Genomic DNA, 20,720 nt, shown 5'->3' with positions numbered 1-20,720 from the left:
CTCTCCTCTCCCGCCCCCAGCCTGGAGCCCCTCCTCTCCCTCCGCTCTTCCCGCGGCCTTCACCCTCCCCCTCCGCCCTCCACCACGGCCCCGCCCCCACCTTTCTCCGCCCCCCTTGTGCGCCCTCCTCCCCAGCACCCCTCCCCCTCCGCCACCCTTCCCCCCGCGGTCGGGCCTAGAGCCGCACCTGTGGCGGAGTCCGAGGACGCGTGAGGACGGTCCAGGCCCGGCAGGTGCGCGGGGGCAGGGACGGCGGAAGGGGCGGGGGGGGGGGGGGGGACGCGGAGGGGCCGTCCCACGTGGGGGACCCGACCGGAGTCCCAGCTGTCACAGGTTGGAGGGCAGCGGGCTCCAAGGACACAGACGCCCCTCCCCATCGTGACGGGGTCCTGTCGGACGCGACAGGTGTCACCCATGCCCCCCCCCTCACCTTGAAGAGCCACATCCTGGGCTCTTCCGAAACGCGTCCGCTGATTGGTCGGGTGTCAGGACAGGTGTGGGGACAGGTGAGGGGCAGGTGGGCATGGGGGCACAGGAGGGGTCCACCCACGTGCATCTTTCGGAACCTGGTCGCCTGAAGCCGGCAACGGGAAAGGCGGTGGCCCAGCGGCCCCCCTCTAGTCGCTGAGCTTTTCAAAAGCGCGACTCAAGAGAAGACTCTCAGACTCAAAATAACAAGGCTTTTGTCCTCCGACTTCAAAGGCCGTTCTACCACTTTTTAAAGGAAGTCTGGCTTCTCTGGGCAGCACCACACTTGAATAAGAGTGAGCTGGGGGAGGAGCAGACTTCTGTCCCCAGCAAGCACAGCTCCTATCCTTGCTGGAAACATCCCATCCAGGGGCAGCCCCTGGACCAGGAAGGGGTCAAGGCACCGGGAGCAGGCCCAGGAGGATGTGCAGGGGATGCTGTGAGACGCCCCAGGATGTGTGTCCAGGGGAGCTGCAGGGGCGCCACCAAAATAGAAGTGCATCCCCAGGGGCCACTGGTGCCCGAGTCCTGGAGTCCTGGGCAGGCGGAGGACCCCACCTGGCAGGTAGGCGGGCGGGGGTGGGTTGGGGGGGGGCCTAGGAAGGAGCCTGTACATTGGAGGGCCTTGTGCCCTGCAAATCCATGGGGTGACTGGCCCAAAGCTGGTTCTGAGAGCTGCGTTCTGCCCCAGCCTCCTCGGGTCAGCTGTAGCAGGTGGGAAAAACACCCTGTGAGGTGGGGACAGGGGACACTCCTGCCGTGGACCTGGGTGGGTGGGGAGGACGGTGCTCTCTGGGGTGAGTCGGCTCTATCTCAGGACTCCCATAGAGTTTCCGGACCTGCCCGCCTCGTCCCACCCCGTGGGCTGGCTGTGCCCTCCCGGGCCCTGACACCACAGTCTGGGCCTGGCTGCCACTCCCGGGTTGTGGTGCCTCTGCGTGCCTGTGTCTGCATCAGTTTTGCCTTCTGTGAAATGGGAGTGTCGCCTCGCTGCCTCACACAATTATGCGAAGAAGTGGTTTGTGCACAGAGCTGCTGGAAAGCAGGGGCCCACAGCCCACGGGGTGGGCTTGTGCCCCGGAGGCTTCGGGCTCGGGGCTCCGAGTTGCATGTCCCCAATTTCCAGGGTGAGTCTTTTTTAGAGCACGGTAGAGGCAAGGCTTTCTTAAGGAAAAACTTGCAGGAACGGTTAGAAGGAGGCCATAATTCAGGGGCAGAAGCGATGGAGCCGCAGAATGGGCGAGAACATCTAACAGGCGGAAGGACTGAATGTAGCCAGAAACCCACCTCGGCCTCCAGCAGAGTCCCTCCCCTGCACCTGCTTCTCCCCCCTCCCATCCTTACTGCTGCAGCTTGCTGGTGATTCTCTCTCTTTCTGAGCGTCCGGCTCCGTGGTGCGGTCTTTAGCTAAAACCTCGACTTTTCTCTGGGAAAGTGGCATCTTGGCGAGCGGAATGAGGACACGGCCACGGCAGAAGGAGAGGTCTCTGACTTCTGTGACGTGGGGGGATCCCTGCAGTTGAGCCAGAGGCCCCTGCAGTGTCTGTGTGACACACAGGTGGCCTGGAATGTTACCGACAGACACCCAGGCACGTGGCCTGCATCAGTTGATGCAGAAGTTGTTACAAGCGTTCAGTGCATTTCTCCTCTCGTATTTGCTTGTGAGAACATCGGTGAAGCTGTTTCCTGGCAGGTGGGGACTCTGGGCTGCAGACACGCGGGCACAGGTGACACTGGGCCCGGAGCCACCTCTGAAGCAGCCCCCGTGATGCTCAGAGGCCCCCGTCCTTGACAGAGGGCAGAAGATGGGGGTCGGTCTTCACCAGAACACCTGCAGAAGCGGCTTTGGGCTGGGCGCCCGCACAGGAAGGCAGAGTCTGGGAGTGCAGTCGGCTCGGGGTGGCCGCTGATAGAGGCTGGGGAGGGGGCACCCAGTTGCCCGTAGAGTCTCAGTGGGCTCCGGGTGGGCATAGCTTGCCTATGGTATTTTCCTCTTTGAGATGGGACATAACCCTCCTGGCCTCCTGGCTTCCTCGAGTGAAACTTCCAGAACTTTGAGTCCACAGTAGGATGTCTGACACTCCAGGGTTACCAGGAAACGAGGACACGTCAACTTTGGGGTCGGGCAGGGGAGGAGGTGAGAGGTGACGACCCCCCCCTCACCTTCTCTCTCCTAGAACCGTCTTCTTTTTTTCATGAATGATAACACCACTTTTTGAGTATGACGATTTGTAACCGATAACGCGATTGTTGCGAGGGCCAGTGACAAAGCCAGTGGTGACGCTCCTCTCCAAATGCGCTTCTCTAGTGTTCCAGCTCCAGTGAGAAGCAGCGGGGACGCAGAGTCTGATTTCCCGTCCTGGTGCAGCTGTCTGTTCAGTGAGAGTGTGTGGTGGCCCGGGCGCCTCCCTCGTGCCACCCCACCCGGTGACGTCACAGAGCGTGAGCGCCACTGAGCCAGGGTGGTGGCACGTCTGATGCCTGGAACCCGTGTACACAGGCCGGCTCCCCCGGGGAACTCTGTGAGGGCAGGGGCTGCCTGATGCAGGAGCGAGTGCGCAGGGAGGAGGCCAAGCCAAGGGAAAAGCCGGCGAAGCTGGTTGGCTTGGGTCTTATGCTGTGCTTGGCCACGTCCCCATCACCCAGCCCCCGGGTCCCTTGGGTGCTGTGTGGGGGACACCTGGACTCCAAAGAGGGACAGAACCAGACACGGGTGCCATTGTCTGTCCGGGTTCGAGCTGCTTATAGGGGCTTTTTCAGGGGCAGATAGGACAGCCAAAGGGCCCCGACACGGTTTGGTGCTCAGTGGGGACGCCAGCCTGGAGGTTGTTACAGTGAACAGGCCTGACATCTGGGTTTCTCTGTGCCCTTGGGGCTACACTAGCTGTGGGAAACTCTGCGATGGAGAAGGCTCTCTCTCTCCTGCCTGTCCCTCTCTGCCTGGGGACACTGGGGGCACTGTCCTGAGCTTCTGGAGAGGTGCAGTCCTGGGGGAAGGAGGGAGGCCACCTCCCAGGCCCCTGGTGCCAGCTGTCCTTGGGCCGGAGGCTGACCCACCAGGGGGAGAGGGAGGCTGGGACCTTGCAGAGGAAGCAGGGGTCGGGGGAGCCTCACCGGTCCTTCGCCCAAGTTGGGTGGGCGGCACGCTTTTGAGAACAAACTAATTAAAGCAGCTCTTGGGTCATCTTGCTTATGTCTTGAGACCAAGTGACTGATGACACTTGTGCACTGCGGCAGGGAGGGCTGGACAGAGGGGCTGGGTGGAGGGGCTGGATGGTGGGGAGGGCTGGGTGGAGGGGAGGGCTGGACGGAGAGACCGGATGGTGGGCCTGGGCAGGGAGGGCTGGACGGAGGGGCTGGATGGAGGGTAGGGCTGTGTGGAGGGGCTGGGCGACAGGAGCTCTCCTGGTCCTGGCAGTACTGGAACAAAGGTGGACTCACACACTGGCCTTTTCTTTCTAGTCCGGAAGTTTAAGATTACAATCAGCCTGCTGGTTTGAAATTCTCTGAGCAGAATTTGGAAGAAAAGAGGAAAAAACAGGTTGTTTAGTTTTAACCCAGAAAATCATTCCTCCTTGTTTTTAGTATCAACACCAGACTCAGGCAGTCGGAAATCCTTAGCCTCAGTGTGACTGTGGCCGCCGTGTGTGCCCTTCCTGTAGCACCGCACACGGTGTGATCGTCTTGGAAACGTGGGTGTGGGATCCAGAAGGCCCCAGCTGCTGCCCAGGGAGAGGGGCTCGCCGTCCCTGGCGTTCGGTGTGAAAGCTCCTCACCCTGGCCCTGTGTGAGGAGGTTAAGAAAACATCATAGGGGGGGCGCCTGGGTGGCGCAGTGGGTTAAGCGTCCGACTTCAGCCAGGTCACGATCTCGCGGTCCGTGAGTTCGAGCCCCGCGTCGGGCTCTGGGCTGATGGCTCAGAGCCTGGAGCCTGTTTCCGATTCTGTGTCTCCCTCTCTCTCTGCCCCTCCCCCATTCATGCTCTGTCTCTCTCTGTCCCAAATAAATAAATAAACATTGGAAAAAAAAAAAAAAAAGAAAACGTCATAGGGACCCAAGCACATGTCCAGAGAAGTTACGTGCAGGACGCGTACGGGTAACCAGCAGCAGTGTTTGTAAAAATGAGGGACGGGTGTGTTTTGTGGGACAGGCAGGGAAGCCGGCTGGAGCTGTGTGTTTGGGCAGGGAGAGAGGGAGGAAACGGGGTGCCTTCCCGGGCAGGGGTGCGGAGTTGTTGGTGCCCGATGCACTTGGGAACTGGCTGCGTCTGCCGGCTAGCGCCACCCCCCAGTCCAGTGGCAGCTCCTTCCTCCCTGCGAAGACCCGCAAGGCTCTGTGCCAAGGGTCCTATGTAGGCAGCAAGTGGGAACCCCTCCCCAGGGCCGTCCGGCAGTGGTGGGCTTTCAGAGCTGCCCAGGGGTCTAAGAGGCGGTCAGGCCTGGGAGCGGCTCCAAGGGCAGACTGGCCATCGGGTAGCTGGGCCGTCGGGGAGGGCCTGGAGGACAGGATCGACGGGGCCGGCCCCCGGCAACCAGGGGCTTCGGGGGAAGGACTGACAGCTGGTGACCTGGTGGCCGGAGCGAGGGCACGGTGCCTGTGCCCTGCGGCAGCCGCCTCCGGGGCGTGGCTTCAGTCAGAGACAGAAGCAGAGGTGATGTTCGTGGAGCCACAAGTAAGGGTTGTTAAGTTATGTCATTTACATTTGTGCTCTTGAAGATGGGGCCCTGCGGGTGTGAAGTCGACAGAGGGAAATAAGAACGAACCGGAAACAGGCTCAAAGACCAGGCACAGAAAAGCACGGTCGGTAGTGACCTGCTGAGGTGACCCTTGCACCCCATGCATGATTCCGGTGCTGTTTGAGATGCAGCTACCAGCTGTCTCTTTAAATTCAACCCTGCTTCCAAAAACTTGACTGAAGTTTCTTTGCCAAATTTTCACTGGAGGGATAATACCTTGATGTTTGTTCTGGAACTCAAGAGGACATTCTTTGCTCAGAGGATTTAACGTGTTTTTAAGTAATCTGAATAAGCAACCAGCAAGGGTTCTGAAGTTTGCCAGTTCGGTGAATGAGACAGTGACCTTGAAACCGGGGACCCAGGGATTTTTATATCCTTGAAACAAGAGCCTAAATGTCAAGGGGGAAAGATCTAGGCCTTTGTTTTTCTTAAGCAGCAGAAGTAAATGATATTTTTGTTTATGCAACCTTTACTCCACTTGAGTACTGGGACAGCAGGCTGGTTGCTAACTGAGCGTTGACACGATGGAAGGCAGTTGGAGAACGAGTGTCCTCGTGGGCGCACTCTGGCCGTTTCTGAATAAGCGCCGCGGAAGGCTGCGTCTGGTTATTTGGGCTTTATTCGCAGACACAACGCCAATGTCTTTGGGCAGGGTGACCTCATTTTTGTGTTAACAATCTGTTTCCACACTGCAGACTTATGTTTGACTGCTGGAGATGTGTCCCATGCCAGAGGGCTGCACGTGACCATCGCTCCTCCCTGAGACGATCCGATGAGGCTGAGGAGGAAGAAGGTGACCATCAGATCGATGTCCCTGACGTCATCGGGCTTGTTCAAGACCAACCCGGGGGGTCAGACACACCCACAGGTGGGGATTGCGCCTTATTTCTGTCCGGAAGCTCGGGCTGGTGATCGGACTCACACGTCCTCCTCGTAGCTACTGTGGTCCTGGGAGCACGTTGATTTCTTTTGGATCACTGTCGCCTGCTGTCGCCTATTGTCACCTGCCCACGGCTGGCAGGCAGTCTCCCAGGATGGTCCTCACCGGGCCACCTGGCAGTTCTTCAGATGAGCGGTTTAAGACGAGGTTGGCTCCGGTGAGAGGGGAATAGTTCATTCGGGTCTGCAGTGAAACACCTGCGCCTGAAGGAGACCGTCACCAGGCTTTGCTTCAATTCTCAAAAACACGTGATCCGTGGTTTGAATCGGTGGGTCGAGCTCCTGCTGGTCAGCAATCCGTGGCCGGTGCCCGGAGGACAGCTGAGCAGGACCCAAGGGGTGAGACCCCACTGTCCTCAGCGCCCAGCCTGACCCCCATCCAGGCCCGGGGCCCTCCCTCGCTCCCCTGGCCAGGGTCTTAACGGGAGAGAGAGGCTGTCCCCACTCTGAGTGTCACCTGCACGGAGTCATTGCCGATCCTTCCTGTCCCGCTCCGAAATCCTTCGTGTCCCACTCCGAAGTAGTTTTCACCGGACGGGGAGAGCCCTGCACCCACCACCAAGGGACAACATGACAGGGATGGCGAGTGTCCACCTGGGGCTGGACTAGAGCCAGGCAGGCTTCTAGGAATGTGGGGAACACTCCTCCTTGCTCTGCATCTGGAGCTTTCTCGGCCTTGCCCTAGCTGGGCTCCGCCACAAATGGCCCTCTGAGTGGAGGCATCCCCGGCCTCCCCCTGGAGCTGTGTCACGGGCGTCCCTAGGCGAGCAGCTCGTGAGCATTTCCCTTCAGACGGGGTGGGGGTGGAGGGTCTCATAAACACCCCAGACCCGGTGGGCCTGAACCACAGCCCCAGTGACGGACAATTGCGTGTGTGAACACCGTTGGCCATTTGAACCTGGCTGGTGGGTACTTGCATCCTCGGGTGGTGGCCTTGCCAGCATCTCTGTTTAGTAGGTTTCGAAACTTGATTTTTGTCACTTGCCTTGTTGGTGACTGTTGGTGAGTGACAGGCCACAGCCAGAACCCCCAGGGCGGTCTCCCAGAGATGGCGTGGCCCCGGGCTCTGGGAACTTGGGATGGTGCTGGCTATCAGCAGGTGTGTCCACCCCTGGAAGGGCACTTGGGGTGGAGGTGGCTCCCTCCTGGAGCAAGAGCACAGTTATGGGCGCAGACATGAGCACTGACTTTCGCGGCTGGAAGGTTATCTAGCTCTCCGTGCTCAGTGGGGCTGCAGTGAGCCTCCGTGATGGCTCAGACTCCTGTGGTGGTTGTGCCCCCAGCTCTGGGGACCCTGCTGGGGACCGAGACTAAGGGCGGGGAGGAAGCGGGGCATATGGGTGACAGGCTGACCGCTTCCTAATGTAACCACATGTCCTGGGCTGAGGCTCCAGAGTGGACTTGGAGGCTGGACCGTGGCTGTCGCGCACTGGCCCGGACTGTTCACGGCCGCACCGAGCAAGCAGTGTGTCGGGTAGGGAAACACGTGGCTGTGAAGGGTTCATGAGTTTGTGTGTTGGTTTGAATGCCCTTGTCTGAAGCGCAGGAGCACGCACTTGTCACGGCCAGTGGTTCCGTGTCGCCACCGCGGTCCCGCGTCGGGGAGACCGGTCCACTGGCAGGGGCGAGCTGTCCCGGTTTGGGAATGTTGTTGCCACGGCGTTTACTTTTCAAAAAGTTCTGTCTCTCCTGATCGGTTAGTAGCGTCTTTAATGATACCACACCTGAACAGGTACCGGGCAGAGACAACTAAGTGCGGTTGCTGACGTGGGCGTGAAGCGGACGGTTACCGCCTGCAACATGAGGTTGAATCGTGGCGTCGCTGATGTGTTGCAAAACCCTTCGGATATCGATGCTTTCACGCGGCTCACCTGATGCCTTAGTGCGTTTAGGACGCCGGCTTGTGCGGGTGGCGCGGGCGGCCCGTGGGGGGCGGGGGCCCAGCTGCGGGAAAATGTACTGGGAAGGAAGGAAGCTCCAGGATTTCTGGTGTGGCCACTGGGCCTCAGCTCCGCAGAGAGCAGAATGGCCACTAGTGACCGCGGGTGGCGTTGTGCGCGGTCTCACAGGCGCTGTCCTCTGTCCTGTGGTTTGTCTCCCAGAGTTCACGCCGTGTTCCCGCAGAGGCCCCCTCCCCACGCACACTGCCCACCCCCAGCAGCCGCTCTCCTGCTGTCCGTCAGCACAGGAGTGATTTTGTTGTGTTTCCGCAGACAGTTGGTGGCTTTCCTGTTTCCCTCTGTGCTTGATGGAGTGTGCTGTACGATTATGGTGATCCAGGGGCCAAAGTGCTCTGGAGGAAGTGTGTCTGTGGGCCGTAACCAGCGCAGACGAGGGCCGTCGGGGAGGAGGTCTTTCTCCCTGTTGCCTTGCCCATGTCCGGACTAAAGTCCTGCCCATCTGTCCGTCCTGCCCACCTGTCCAGACCCACAAAAGTTCCACCTGTTCTGCAAAGCGCTGCTCTGTGACACGGCCGCTCAGTGTTGGGGGTGTGGGGCCTCCCCGACCGAGCACGACTGTGTTGTCCCCGGCAGGGCAGGTTCCCCTGCCTCCGAGACACGGCAGCGTGAGGACAGGGAGTATTTCCTTCCCCATGCCCCGTGCCACTGTTTTCATCTTCAGTGTGCGAGGCCTGGCGGTATTTGGGAATTACCGCACCGGCCCGCAGGGTGGGCGGTCCGCGGATGGGCCAGGTCAAGCGGCCAGTAGTGCTAGGCCGCGTGGAGGCCGCGAGAATGTGTCCTGAAGCGCCTGACCCACGTGGACAAGAGGCCCGGAAGAAGTGGCTGCAGGAGGTTGCGTGTATGCGCCCCCCCCCGCCCGCGGGGCGCGGGGGGCCCCCACGGACAGAGCCCCTTGGGGCAGGCAGAGAAGGCCCTGAGCAGCCGTCCTGGGATAGGTGGGAAGGAGCCTTCAGTCTGTGTCCTCGCGGACAAAATCGGAGAAGCTGGCCAGCGCCACCCCTGGAGGCTGTACTGAAAACAAATCGAGGTGTGGATAAAAGTCTTCACATGGTTTGGTTTCAATCAGCAGGTTCCACCTGCAGGGGTTTAACCTAAGGAATCAATCAAAAACTGTCACCAAGGTTCATGAACAAAGCTGTTCCCAACAGTCATTATTTATGCCAGTGAGTGTTTGGGGAAAAGCGAGGTCACGTGTTAGGAGTTTGGTGATGCTGTCTGGTCGCTCAGAGGACACAGTCACCATGTCTTGTGCCCTAAGTGAAGCCCGGCTACAAAACATCGCACCACAAGGACGACTTTGTAAACAGAGCACGTGCACTTTTGATCAGAGATTTGCAGCTGTGTTTTTTTATCACCCGTTGGTAATCTGTTTTCCTCTGTCTTTCTGTGTCAAGAGGCTGTGTTATCTCTGTGAGAAGAGGGTTTCCTGAGGCAGGACGTGAGGTTGGACGCATGCAGGCGTCAGGACCCAGCCCTGTCCTGCGCTGACCCCTGTTCCTGGACGTGTCCCCCACACAGGCTGCTTCTGCAGGAACCATCCTGCCTGGTCTCCCTGGGTCTGTGCCCCTTCTGCCAGGCCGAGCTCACCCTGCGGTTTGGAAGGGAAATGTCTCCTGGGAGAACGTTCCTGGCACTTTGCCAGTGGCCCTCGGAGAAAGGCCTGAGTGTGCACAAAGCCATGGGAAGTGGGGACAGGGGTCCTGGAGTGGCCAGACTGGCGTCCCCTGGAGCTGAGGGTCAGGCCTGGTGGCTCTGCCCGGTGTCGGCCCTGGAGGCCGCGGCCCTCCCACACCCCGGCCTGCCCCGACACCCTCGCACCACGCTGTGGCACCTCAAAGAGGCACTGACGTGTCTTTGTACTGGATTTTTCTTTGAAACCGTAGCTCCTGAGAACCTGAACCACCTCCTGGAGGGCACTTTCATTAAAGACGAGTCGCAGTGGCCCTTCCTAGAGGTATGTGACGTCTGCTCATCCGTCCTGGGGATGGAGGCGGTCGCCGTGAGCGTTGCTTGGATTCACTGATTCTTCAGACTTCCCGTGTCCTGGTCTGCTCGCTCCCTTCGCCCTTGTTAGCTGGCACCCCCTGCACATGCTCGGTCCTTTCCCTCGTGTTTACCGGTTTGTAGGATGGTACATTTGTTGCTGGCATCTCCCCAAGGGAAGTGGGGAGGGCGTAAAAATACCGCTTTAAACCCTTAAAAAGTAAAATTGAACCAAGTATGGTTAAAAGACCTTGTCGGCTTTGCTCGCTGGCTGCGTGCCCAGGCAGCGGCCCGTCCACGGAGGAAAGGGGCTCCAGGTGTAGAAGGCGAGGACCTCGCTTACAAGCAGGAGGACGAGGAACTTTACTCTGGAAGAAAAGCGGGGGACCCTTGCGGGGTCATCACTTAGGGGTCCGGCCGACAGGCCACCGACTGGCTGGTGCTGCTCAGGACACTCCGTGGCTGGGGAGTCAGAGCTGTGATATTAAGTCCGTTTGGTGACGGGCCAGCGCCTGCTCCGTTTGGGGCCTGTGTCGTGTTTTTAACAGAACTAAGAAACTTTGATATTCTATGTACGTTCAGTTGTTCGTATTGGTCAAATTGTCCCTTTTGGGGCCTTGGGGGCCCCCCGGGTCCGCCGGGCCTGCTGCCGCATCCTGGGCGTGTCCTCGCAGATAGGAGCGGTGACGAGCTCCTGGCACAGGGCTGCCCACCGCCACTCGGCCGTGCCACTCCTTTGCACTTCAAGTGTGCCACACGCACATGCTTGTGCGCCTGAGTTCTTAGCCGCAGAAGCTAACGAGCTGCGTGGACAATGCACACATACTGCCTGCCGCGTGGCCTCAGGGGAGGAGGGTCTAGAAAGGGCAGGGCTGGCCTCTCAGCCACAGGAAGCAGTGCAGAGGGTGGGATCCCCGTGCACACATGTGCCACAGCACGTCCACGGTTGGCATGGACCAGAGCCTCTCCCCTCTCGTAGCTGGAACACACTGATTCCTTCTGATGCTCTCAGTTCAACTTCAGGACCACGTGGGGCCCAGATCTCTGTCTTCCTGACCCTGTGCCCCAGTCCCACTTTCCAGTGACAGCAGCAGCCGGTGTGAACGGCAGAAGCCACTCCATCCCGGACTCGGATCACGATGGCTGAGGGGGGAGGGGGGCTTGATTTTCGGCCGTGGGGCGGGGCCTGCCCCACGAGAGACGTACAGTCAAATCACCAGGTCCTGAAGTCCCTGGGAGTCATTTCCGCGGGGTGGTGCCAGTAAGCAGGTAAGTAAATCCCCTCTTTCATTTGTAGTGATTGCCGCTCACACCTCCACTCTGCTTTGTAACCGTGTAAGGTAACCGTGCATTTCCGAGCCCAGTGACGCACATCCAGAGCCGTCTAGGGTCTGTCCCTACCTGCTCCTCCTGTCCCACCTTCCCCCAGAATCGCCTTTCTCCTCTTCGGTTTTTGGCATATGTCTGTGTGTGTGTTTGTGTGTGTGTGTGTGTGTGTGTGTGTGAGTAAGCACGTGTGTACACGTACTCATATCTCCTCTTGTTTGTGTACACACACTTCCCTTCACTGTGCTTCCTTCTAACCTGGTACATTTTGGACAGGCTCCCCCACAGGGTGGTGGCCATGCCGCCCGCCCCCCCGGGTCCGTCTCCTGGGCCATCCTGCCTCCTCTGACCTGCATTCCGGGTTACCAGATGCTTGGCCTCCAACACTGACGCTGTCCCCAGGGTCCCGGCCAGTGTGAGAAAGTGAATCCTGATTTGTCCTTGAGGGAGAGGCGGCCCTGGGTCCCACTGGCCACTCACTGCCTGTCAGGGCCCTTAAGGCTGTGGTCGTTGGGGTCCCTGCTTCCTGGGAGATTGAAACATGTCTGCATGTGTCTGTGTGAGTGCGTCTGTGTGTGTGTGTGAGTGTGTCTGGGGTGTGTGTGTGTGTGTCTGTGTGTGAGTGCATCTGTGTGTGTGTCTGTGTGTGTGTGTACGAGTGTGTGTGAGTGTGTCTGGGGTGTGTCTGCGGTGTGTGTGTGAGTGCATCTGTGTGTGTGAGTATATCTGTATGTGTCTGTGTGTGTGTGTCTGGGGTGTGTCTCCGTGGCTTTGATGACCTTACTTGCCTGCTGCTCACAGACCTCCAGGACTCCCTGTTCGGTGCTCACACCAGGTGCAAGCTTTCCTGAAGCCCCCGCTTGTCTCGTCTTTTCTCCGAGGAACAGCCTGGGCCCTCTCCTTTTCCCACCCTCCTTGCTTTCCTTTTTTCTTTCTTTCTTTTTTGGGTTTGTAAATAATAGTATCCGTCTTCGTGGCTCAAAATCAAAATGAGGTAAAAGCTATGCCCTGAGAGTTCGCTCTCGGACCCCGGTGCACCTGCGAGGCCACACCCATGGGTGCTCTCCCCCACAGGGCCCCACGCCTGCTGGTCTCAGCAAACACAGCTCCTGCCGGCCGGGACAAGACGCAGCGGGCCACACATGCTGCTGTGCATGCTTTTCCCACTCACCGTGTTCCGGAAGTTGAGCATCAATGAGGAATGAGCCCTCAGTCTCTGTTGGCGGATGCTGGGGTTCGTCCCTCTTTGTCACGGTTGCAAACTCTGCTGCAGTTAGTGCCACTTGGTACGTGTGCTGGCGCGTTCCAGATCCCCGGAGGCTGAGCAAGCAGCAGACGCTTCTGACGGCTTTGCTCGAATCGCGGCTGCCTGTGGGCTCCTCGTGCCCGGTGCTGTCACGACAGCGCTGTCTGCAGAGGCTCCGGGGAGCGGCTGTGGTCCCGTCTCAGCATCCGTCCCCGCTCAGCGTGTGGTGTGACCCGTACGTGGCTTACAAGAGACCTTTAACCCCCCTCGTTTGTTTCAGGGTTGTTTCCTCTTCCCTTGGCCCATCTTCTTATTGGGCTGCTAATCTTTTAATGGTTTCTAGGAGCTCTTTACAAGTGAGAGAGATTGGCCCTTGTGATTGGAATTGGAAGAACTTTTTTCTCAGGTTAGCGTTGGCCTGACTTCCTTTTTTACCAGTTTTAAAATGTAGTCGGGGGGCCCCTGGGGGGCTCAGTCGGTTCAGCGTCGGACTTCGGCTCAGGTCATGATCTCGCAGTTCCTGGGTTTGAGCCCCGCTTCAGGCTCTGTGCTGACAGCTCAGAGCCTGGGCCCTGCTTCTGATTCTGTGTCTCCCTCTCTCTCCGCCCCTCCCCTGCTCGTGCTCTATCTCTCTCTCTCTCTAAAATCAATAGTAAACATTTAAAATAATAATAATAGGGGCGCCTGGGTGGCTCAGTCGGTTAAGCGTCTAACTTCAGCTCAGGTCACGATCTCATGGTCCGTGAGTTCGAGCCCCGCGTCGGGCTCTGGGCTGATGGCTCAGAGCCTGGAGCCTGCTTCCAATTCTGTGTCTCCCTTTCTGCCCCTCCCCCGTTCATGCTCTGTCTGTCTCTGTCTCAAAAATAAAAATGATAAAATAAAATAAATAAAATAATAATAATAAAAATAAAATGTAGTTAAGTTGCAGTATCTTATGGATTTTGGATGTTGAGTTACTGTTCAAAAGGCCTTGTTATTCTAAGGTTTTAAAGGAATTCACCCAATTTTTACCCCTGGTACTTTTACTCACGCTTAAACCTTTAACCCATTTGGGTTTATTTTGTTGCATGGTTTCAAGTATGGGTCCACCTTCGTTTTTCTATGGTCCTGACACCTTTTATTGGTTTTCTATCTTCACGGCATGTACTGGAGACACCACCATGAAAATCCATCAAATTTCATTCTGTGTTTGAGTCAGTGTCTGAGATTTCTGTTCTGCATCATCAGTCTGTTTGTCTTTCAGTTTCTGGCACCACTCACTTTAATTACTGGGGTTCTGGGGCATGTTTTAACATTTTATACGGTCCTGTCATTTCACTGCTGCATTCAGCGTTTACCTGGCCATTCTTGGTAGCTTTATTTTTTCCATATGAAATCCAAAATTCATTCTAATTACATAGTTACATAAACAAGTCAGCAAGTAATTATGGCTCTATTTCTTCTTTGAGTTTTTCATTCTTCTGATTTCTTCCTTGTCGAGTGGCATCGTCCAGCGTTTCTAGGACATTGTTATACAGCAGGTGTCCTGTCAGGAACACGTACTGCCCGGCATGCGTGTGGAGACGTGTGTCCGGGTTTTGTGGTAGATCCACTGTGGGAGCGGCAGTTGAACCCAGTCCGGGCGTGTGTGGCCGTGTGTGTGTGAGGCTGCGGGCTCCCATGTGCTCGTGTCTGTGTCTTCAGTGTTAGCCGGAGAAGCTCTGTGCGTTCTGGGTACGGGTCTGTGGCTCCCTCCGCACCCCTTAGGTTCTAGCCCCGGGTCCCTCACCTCCGAGTGTGACGGGCAGGCGTCTGGTAGAATCAGGGAGTGGGTCGGAGCCGAGTGCCCTCACCAACCCAGCCTGCAGGGTAGGTCCCAGAAGGGCCTCAGGGCTAGGCCGAGAGAGCCTGAGTGCACCTTCTGGAAGTTTCCACAGCCTCTGAGGGACGCACTGGTGGGACGCCATGGGGGGGGGGGTGAGGAACCGAGCGGGGCCCGCCTTCTAGAGCAGGGTCTAGGAGACCCTGGGGCCATGCCAGCCACTAAGGGCCAGGCTCTGGGAGCAGATCCCTCCGGAGGTGGGAGGCAGTGGCACAGAAAGCCCTCCTCCCTCCCCCGGACCCCACCTGGTGAGGAGCAGGGAGGGGGGAGGGAGAGGGCGGATGGAGTCACCCCAGAGTGCTGCTGACGCTGCGGCCCACCTGGGCAGGTCTCGGGGGGCATGTTCCGTCCACATCCACGGCCCACGTCGGCCTTGGGTGTCAGGGGCAGTTTGGTCAGTGAGTGCCCCATACACTCATTCAAGACGTGGGGCTGCTTGGACACTTAAAGGTTAGAGCAGGAATATCACGACCAGATAAAGGAAGCTTCCTACTTCACACTCTTTCTTCTGTGTAAACAGTGTCCCTTCTGAGTGAGGGGGCATTAGCACACGGCCAGCGTGGCCTGGACCCCACGATCGGCCCCCCTCAGAAGGCTCTGGGGAGGCCTCGCCTGCCTCAGTGCCTCCGTGTGCCCTCCACCCCCGTCCCCGAGCACAGGTGTGAGACTCGGAGACCCGTCTGCTGTGCTGGCCCCAGGACACGTCAGTGCGGCCAGGCCCCCCTCACCCGCCCCCGCTGGATGGAGCCCCAGACCCCCACGTGGGACTGAACTGGTGTGGATCTGGCCCCTGAGGACGCAGCCACGGGTGAACTGCTCTGCATGGAGCCGGGGTCAGCGTTGAGGCATCCTCGGGGGTACCTGGAGGTCACTCGATGAGAAGTGGCCCCGGGAAGGTGGGTTGGATGCCGCTTAGCTCACACTCACAATCAGTTCCTGTGCAGGGTCTGGAGGGCGCCTGGTGCCCTGCCCGGCACGGGCTGTGGCAGTGCTGAGGCCCCTGGGGGAGGCCCTCGACCTGGGAGGGAGGCCGGGGAGGGGTGAGGGCCCGTGGCTGCGGGCTCGTGACCACGAGGCTGAGCTGTGCACAGAAGCAGAACCTGGGGGTGCCAGCTGGGGTAGAACAAGGCGGACGCCCAGCTGGCACCGACACCGACAGCGAAGCAAACAGCCGATGCAAGAACCCCCTCCCCGGGCCCCGGCGTGCCTGCTGCCCTGGCAGCTTCTGGGCCTGCGGGTGAAGGGAGGGCGTGCGCCGGTGGACTGCGCTTCCTATGCCCGGGCCAGCGTGCACCTGCACCCATGGGGTGTGACGGGTGACAGTGAGAACATCATCGGAGGTCAGAGACACCACAGCTGTTTCCTAAGCTGAGCGCCTCTGCACAAAGAGGTGGCGAGCGTCCGGAGCACAGCCCACACGTGGCCTGCGACCCCACAGAGGCCGAGGGCTTGCTCGGCGCTTACTGCCGTCACTTCCCTCCTCATGGCCCGTCCCTGGACGCATTCCACTAACTCTTCAAATCAGCGGTCCTACGTCAGGCATGCCGATTATTTCAACTTTTTTTTTAAACCTTAGTGAATAGTCTTCATTCAAATCTTTGCACGTTGGTCTGTTGGAGTTATTTTCGAGGCTCTGTTTCCTGTAGCAGCTACCATCCAAAGGACAGTGGTATCGTTGTTTGCAGATCGCCATCTGAGAGGCCAGATGAGGCCTCCTGAAAACGTGGGCTCCACAGCAGGTAGAGGTGAAGGGTGAAGGGACGCTGGTGACAGCCAATATTTAGGAAGCACCTGCTATGTGCCAGGAGCCGCCAAGTGCAGGGATGCACAGGGGGCCCTTTACAAACAAGTGCGGAGGGGGCGTGGCCATCGTTGGGGAGCAAGATCTGAGCCCAAGAGCTGGGGGCACATCCCGGGGTCTCCGGGACCATCCCTGGAGTGGCTGCCCAGACACGGAGGAGCTCCCACTGGGGGTGCTGACGAGGGCACCCCGCGAACAGAGTCCACCGCCACAGCTCAGGCAACGTTCGCGAAGGAGACACATGAGCTAGCATGGCTGGCCACCTGCGCTGCCCCCGAGGGTGCTGTGAGCACAGGAGCGATCCCTGCCTGAGGTGTCTGGTCAGACTTCACTTCTCTGCACCAGAGACCGTGAGGTGCACTCAGGACGCCCACTTGTCATATAGCGACTGGCTTCATCACTCCCTGTTTGCAGGTCAACATCTGTCTTTAAAATTCTCAGGTGTCAGGATTTATCTTACACTCAGTCCTGCTTCTCCTGAGAGGGGTGCAACCCATTGCTTGCTGTTTGCTTTTTAATGAACAAATTTGATCTTTAGAGCAGTTTCAGGTTCACAGAAAAATTGTGCAGAAAGTACTGAGTTCTCCTTTGCCTCTGCCCCCCCAGTCTCCCCCGTCATCACGTCTCCCAGCAGATGGGATGTTTGTCATAATCTGTGAGCCTACACGTCCCTGTTACTCGACATCCACGGCTTATGTCACAGCCCTTCCTGGTGCCGTGCATTCTGTGGGTGTGAACGAATGTATGGTGATGGGTCCCCCATTAGCATCAAAGAGAACACCCATGGCTATTTTGCTTCTAAAACACGCTCGCCACGTTTTAGTGGGATTTACGGCAGTGACTTCTGTGGGATACTGTCAGGGTGGATGTGCGACACCACGTATCTGTCGGAACTCGGTAGTGTGACCTCGAATGTAAACCAGGGCCTTTAGCTGACTATGTCATGGTGGCATTCGGGGACGGTCACGCATGCGCCACATCAGGCACGGGACTGGAGCAGCACGTGTGCGAACCCTGCACTTGTATTCTGCTTTCCTGTAAATCAGTTCTCTGTAGAGGGCTTATCGCAGAAGGAAGTGAGGCTGCTTCACCATCTTTGGGACCTTTTCCATGAGATCTGTTCAAAGCCGTGGTGACGGGTTGGCCACGACAGACCACAGGGCTGCCGTGGGCACCATGTCCCAACCCGGGGCACAGTTGTCACCTTGTGAGCAGGAAGAGTGGGTGATCGTGGAGACGGCCGGAGAGCGGCTGACGGAAGGAGCAATACTGGCTGTAAGAGTGGTGACGTCTGGTGTCACCAAGTGGTGGACGCTCGTGGGGCACGCCCAAACCGCGCGGCTGGGTTGGCACTGACAGCCGCTTAGCTTTCAAGGCCGTGCTGCAGTGGGGAGCATCCATGCAGCGTGGCTCTCGGGCACCACAGTGGCTTCCCTGTGGCCACAGGTGGGAAAGTTTGGGCTGTTTCCCAGGAAACCCTGAGCCCGTCGATGGGTGAGCCCCGTGTCTTCTGGGGTCTCCTGTCCCGAGGGGATTTCTCTTTGAAACTTTAAACCCTTTTCTGTGTGTACTTGTTGAAATTCTAGAGCTTTTGACAACTCGCGCTAGAATTCAGTCACCTTTTTATTGTCAGTTTTTCACTTGAAATGTCAAAAATTTTAAGACATCATTCTGTTACATAGCCTAATTGTTCTAACTAAAACTCGCCAAGACCTTCCAATAGGTACCCCCAAAGGTCAGTTTTCTTCCCTTCTGGGTAAAAACTACAGTAACCAAAATTTCAAAGTACAAAAAGATGCAGCCATGGCCCCGTGAGTGTCATTGCCAGCGAGGTGTCTTGTGACCCGAGTGCTGCCTGACTCGGAGGCCTGTGGCCATGTGCTGCGCAAATTGAGTTCGGCGAGAACGGGCCACATGGGGGAGGCCAGAGCTCCGTGTCCCCAGTGCTGCTGACTGTCCCCAGTTTGCTGACTGTCCTCTCAGGTGCACGTCCCGCCTTGGGCTGCCTCAGGGACTCTTTCTGAATGGATTCGGCCACAGCAAGGTGTGTGGGCAGCAGCTCCGACCGGCAGAGCCACAGAGGAGATGCCAGTGCCCTGACCTGACTTGAGCCCAGGAAAGACCAGTTCTGGGAAGATTTTCCCCGATCTTCCCTCTAAGTAAAGCGGAGAACCCTGGGCCCAATGTGTGAGAACACCCTGCAAGATGAAGAGAAGGAGGTGGTGACCAGGATGTCGGGGTCTGGGGCACAGGGCTGGGTGCCTGGGCTTCCTTTCGCCCAGAATATTCCAGACCAGGCGCTGGAGAAACCAGCAGCCTAGAAACACCAAAGGGCATAAACAAACAAAAAAGAGCTGAAACCACAGCCTGTTCTCAGAGACTTGGGGAGCCCGGCCTCCCACCCCACGGCTGCCCGAGGCCCCCACACCCACAAGAAAGCCATGCCGGGAGCTCATCCCCACTCCCTGCTGGGGTGACGTCGGAGGAGGCCTCTCGGAGTCTGGGCATCACTGCCACCAAAGGGCAATGCAGTCACCCCACCACGGTGATGGTGGAGATACGTGGGGAGCAGAACACGGCACCCCACAGCCTCCCAGCCAGGGGGCCTAGCGGGGCAGGGGTTGGCTAGCAGGAGGCCTAGCGGGGGGCCTAGCGGGGGTCGGGGCAGGGGTCCACCCCTCCCAGGACTGACAAGGACCGTTGTCCCCCTCAGATGTCAGCAGAGTCCTCGAGTGTCACCTGCAGGGTCTGGACTTGGACACACGCCTACAGTGAAGAAGTGGTGTCCTTCCCTCGCTGTCTGTGCGCCCGAGGAAGCCAGCTGACGCAGAAGGTTTCCGTGAGATCCGGAACCTCCTAATGTAATACAGAAATGTCCATGTTTCCATAAAAAAGGAATCGTCCTGTCAGGACCCAGGAGAATCTCGACCTGACTAAGAAAGGATAGTAGGTACCAGCACTGAGTGACAAAAGTGAGCGAGGCTGTCACAACGATGCTGCATGGAGTTATCACAGGTGCGATTTGCGAAAGCAAACACAGAGGTTCTCAGCAAGGAAGAAGAAAATGGGAATTTGGAAATGAAAAAATATGGTAACTGGGGGCGCCTGGGGTCTCAGTCGGTTAAGCGTCTGACTTTGGCTCAGCTCACGATCTCACGGTCCTAAGATTGAGCCCCACGTCGGGCTCTGTGCTGACAGCTTGGAGCCTGGAGCCTGTTTCAGATTCTGTGTCTCCCTCTCTCTTTGCCCCTCCCTGCTTGCACTCTCTCTCTCTCTTTCTCTCAAAAATAAATAAAACATTAAAAAAAGAAAAATACGATAACTGAAGTCAAACCCTGAATCAGTGGGCCCAGCACCCCAAGAACCTGCAAAGTTGAGGATAAAGCAGTGGAATTTGGCCCATCTGAACAGGGAGACAATAGACTGAAAGAAAAATGAGCCTCAGGGGCACGTGGACTCTCACAGCTGACCTGACCCTGCTGGGGCCGCACAAGGAGACAAGACTCAGAACTACATTTGGGTTTGGCAAAAAACACAAACCCAAATATTTGAGAAGTTGATAGAACCCCAGTTAGAAAAATCCTGCTGAACCATACCAGGACATCTTGTGGTCGAACTTCTGAAAATTGAAGACAAAGAAAAACAGACCACGTGAAGCACCCAATGGCAGTTCGGGACATTGAGTTAGTAGTTTTAGGGGCGCCTGGGTGGCTCAGTCGGTTGAGTGTCCGACTTCAGCTCAGGTCATGATCTCACGGTTCATGGGCTCGGGCCCCACGTCGGGCTCTGTGCTGACAGCTCGGAGCCTGGAGCCTGCTTTGGATTCTGTGTCACCCTCTCTCTCTGCCCCTCCCCCATTCATGCTCTGTCCCTCTGTCAAAAATAAATAAACATTAAAAAAAAATTTTTTTAAGCTCTCCACAGACCTCCAGACCTGAGTGGTTTCACTCAAGAATTCTAACACACATTTAAAGAACCAACATCAATTCTACGCTGTCTCTTCCAGAAGATAAAATGGAGGCACTTCCTGGTTTGTCTTATGAGGCTAGGATTACGTTGATGCCAAACCCGACAAAGACACAAAAGGAATCTGCAGACCAGTATTGCTGGTGAATGTGGACACAAAAGTCCGTCACAAAATATTCGCAAGTAGAGGTCAGCAATGATAAAAAGAATTGTTCAGTATGACCGGGGTGAGTTTGTTGCAGGTGCGAAGGGCTGGTTCAGTATTTCAAGATTTATCAGTAGAATCCACCATAATGGGCCAAAGAAGAAAGCTCAGACCATCATTTCAATCAATACGGAAGTATTTGACAAAATTCAACACCTGTTCAGAAAAACAGGAATACAGGGGAACTTCCTTAACTTGTTAATAAATATCTACAGAGACGCCGAC

General features: G+C 57.4%; 1 protein-coding gene across 2 annotated transcripts in view; it reads left to right on the top strand.

Annotated features, from left to right (window-relative positions):
- Window positions 1–170: 170 nt before the first annotated feature.
- Window positions 171–20,720, top strand: part of MCF2L (MCF.2 cell line derived transforming sequence like) — a 133,103-nt gene continuing 112,553 nt past the window's right edge. Inside the window, exons 1-2 of one of the 2 annotated variants that reach the window (XM_040487031.1) lie at window positions 171–233; window positions 5,900–6,072. In XM_040487031.1, coding sequence (XP_040342965.1) covers window positions 5,904–6,072 — 169 coding nt within the window. In that variant the 5' untranslated portion in view covers window positions 171–233; window positions 5,900–5,903. The remainder of the gene's footprint in view (window positions 234–5,899; window positions 6,073–20,720) is intronic. The other variant, XM_040487026.1, reaches the window with a different exon arrangement.

Source organism: Herpailurus yagouaroundi, unplaced genomic scaffold (assembly GCF_014898765.1).
Source record: "Herpailurus yagouaroundi ecotype Mexico unplaced genomic scaffold, PumYag 164, whole genome shotgun sequence".
NCBI lineage: Eukaryota > Metazoa > Chordata > Mammalia > Carnivora > Felidae > Herpailurus > Herpailurus yagouaroundi.
Note: the sequence above shows the minus strand (reverse complement) of the source record. Positions and strands in the feature narration are given on the sequence as shown.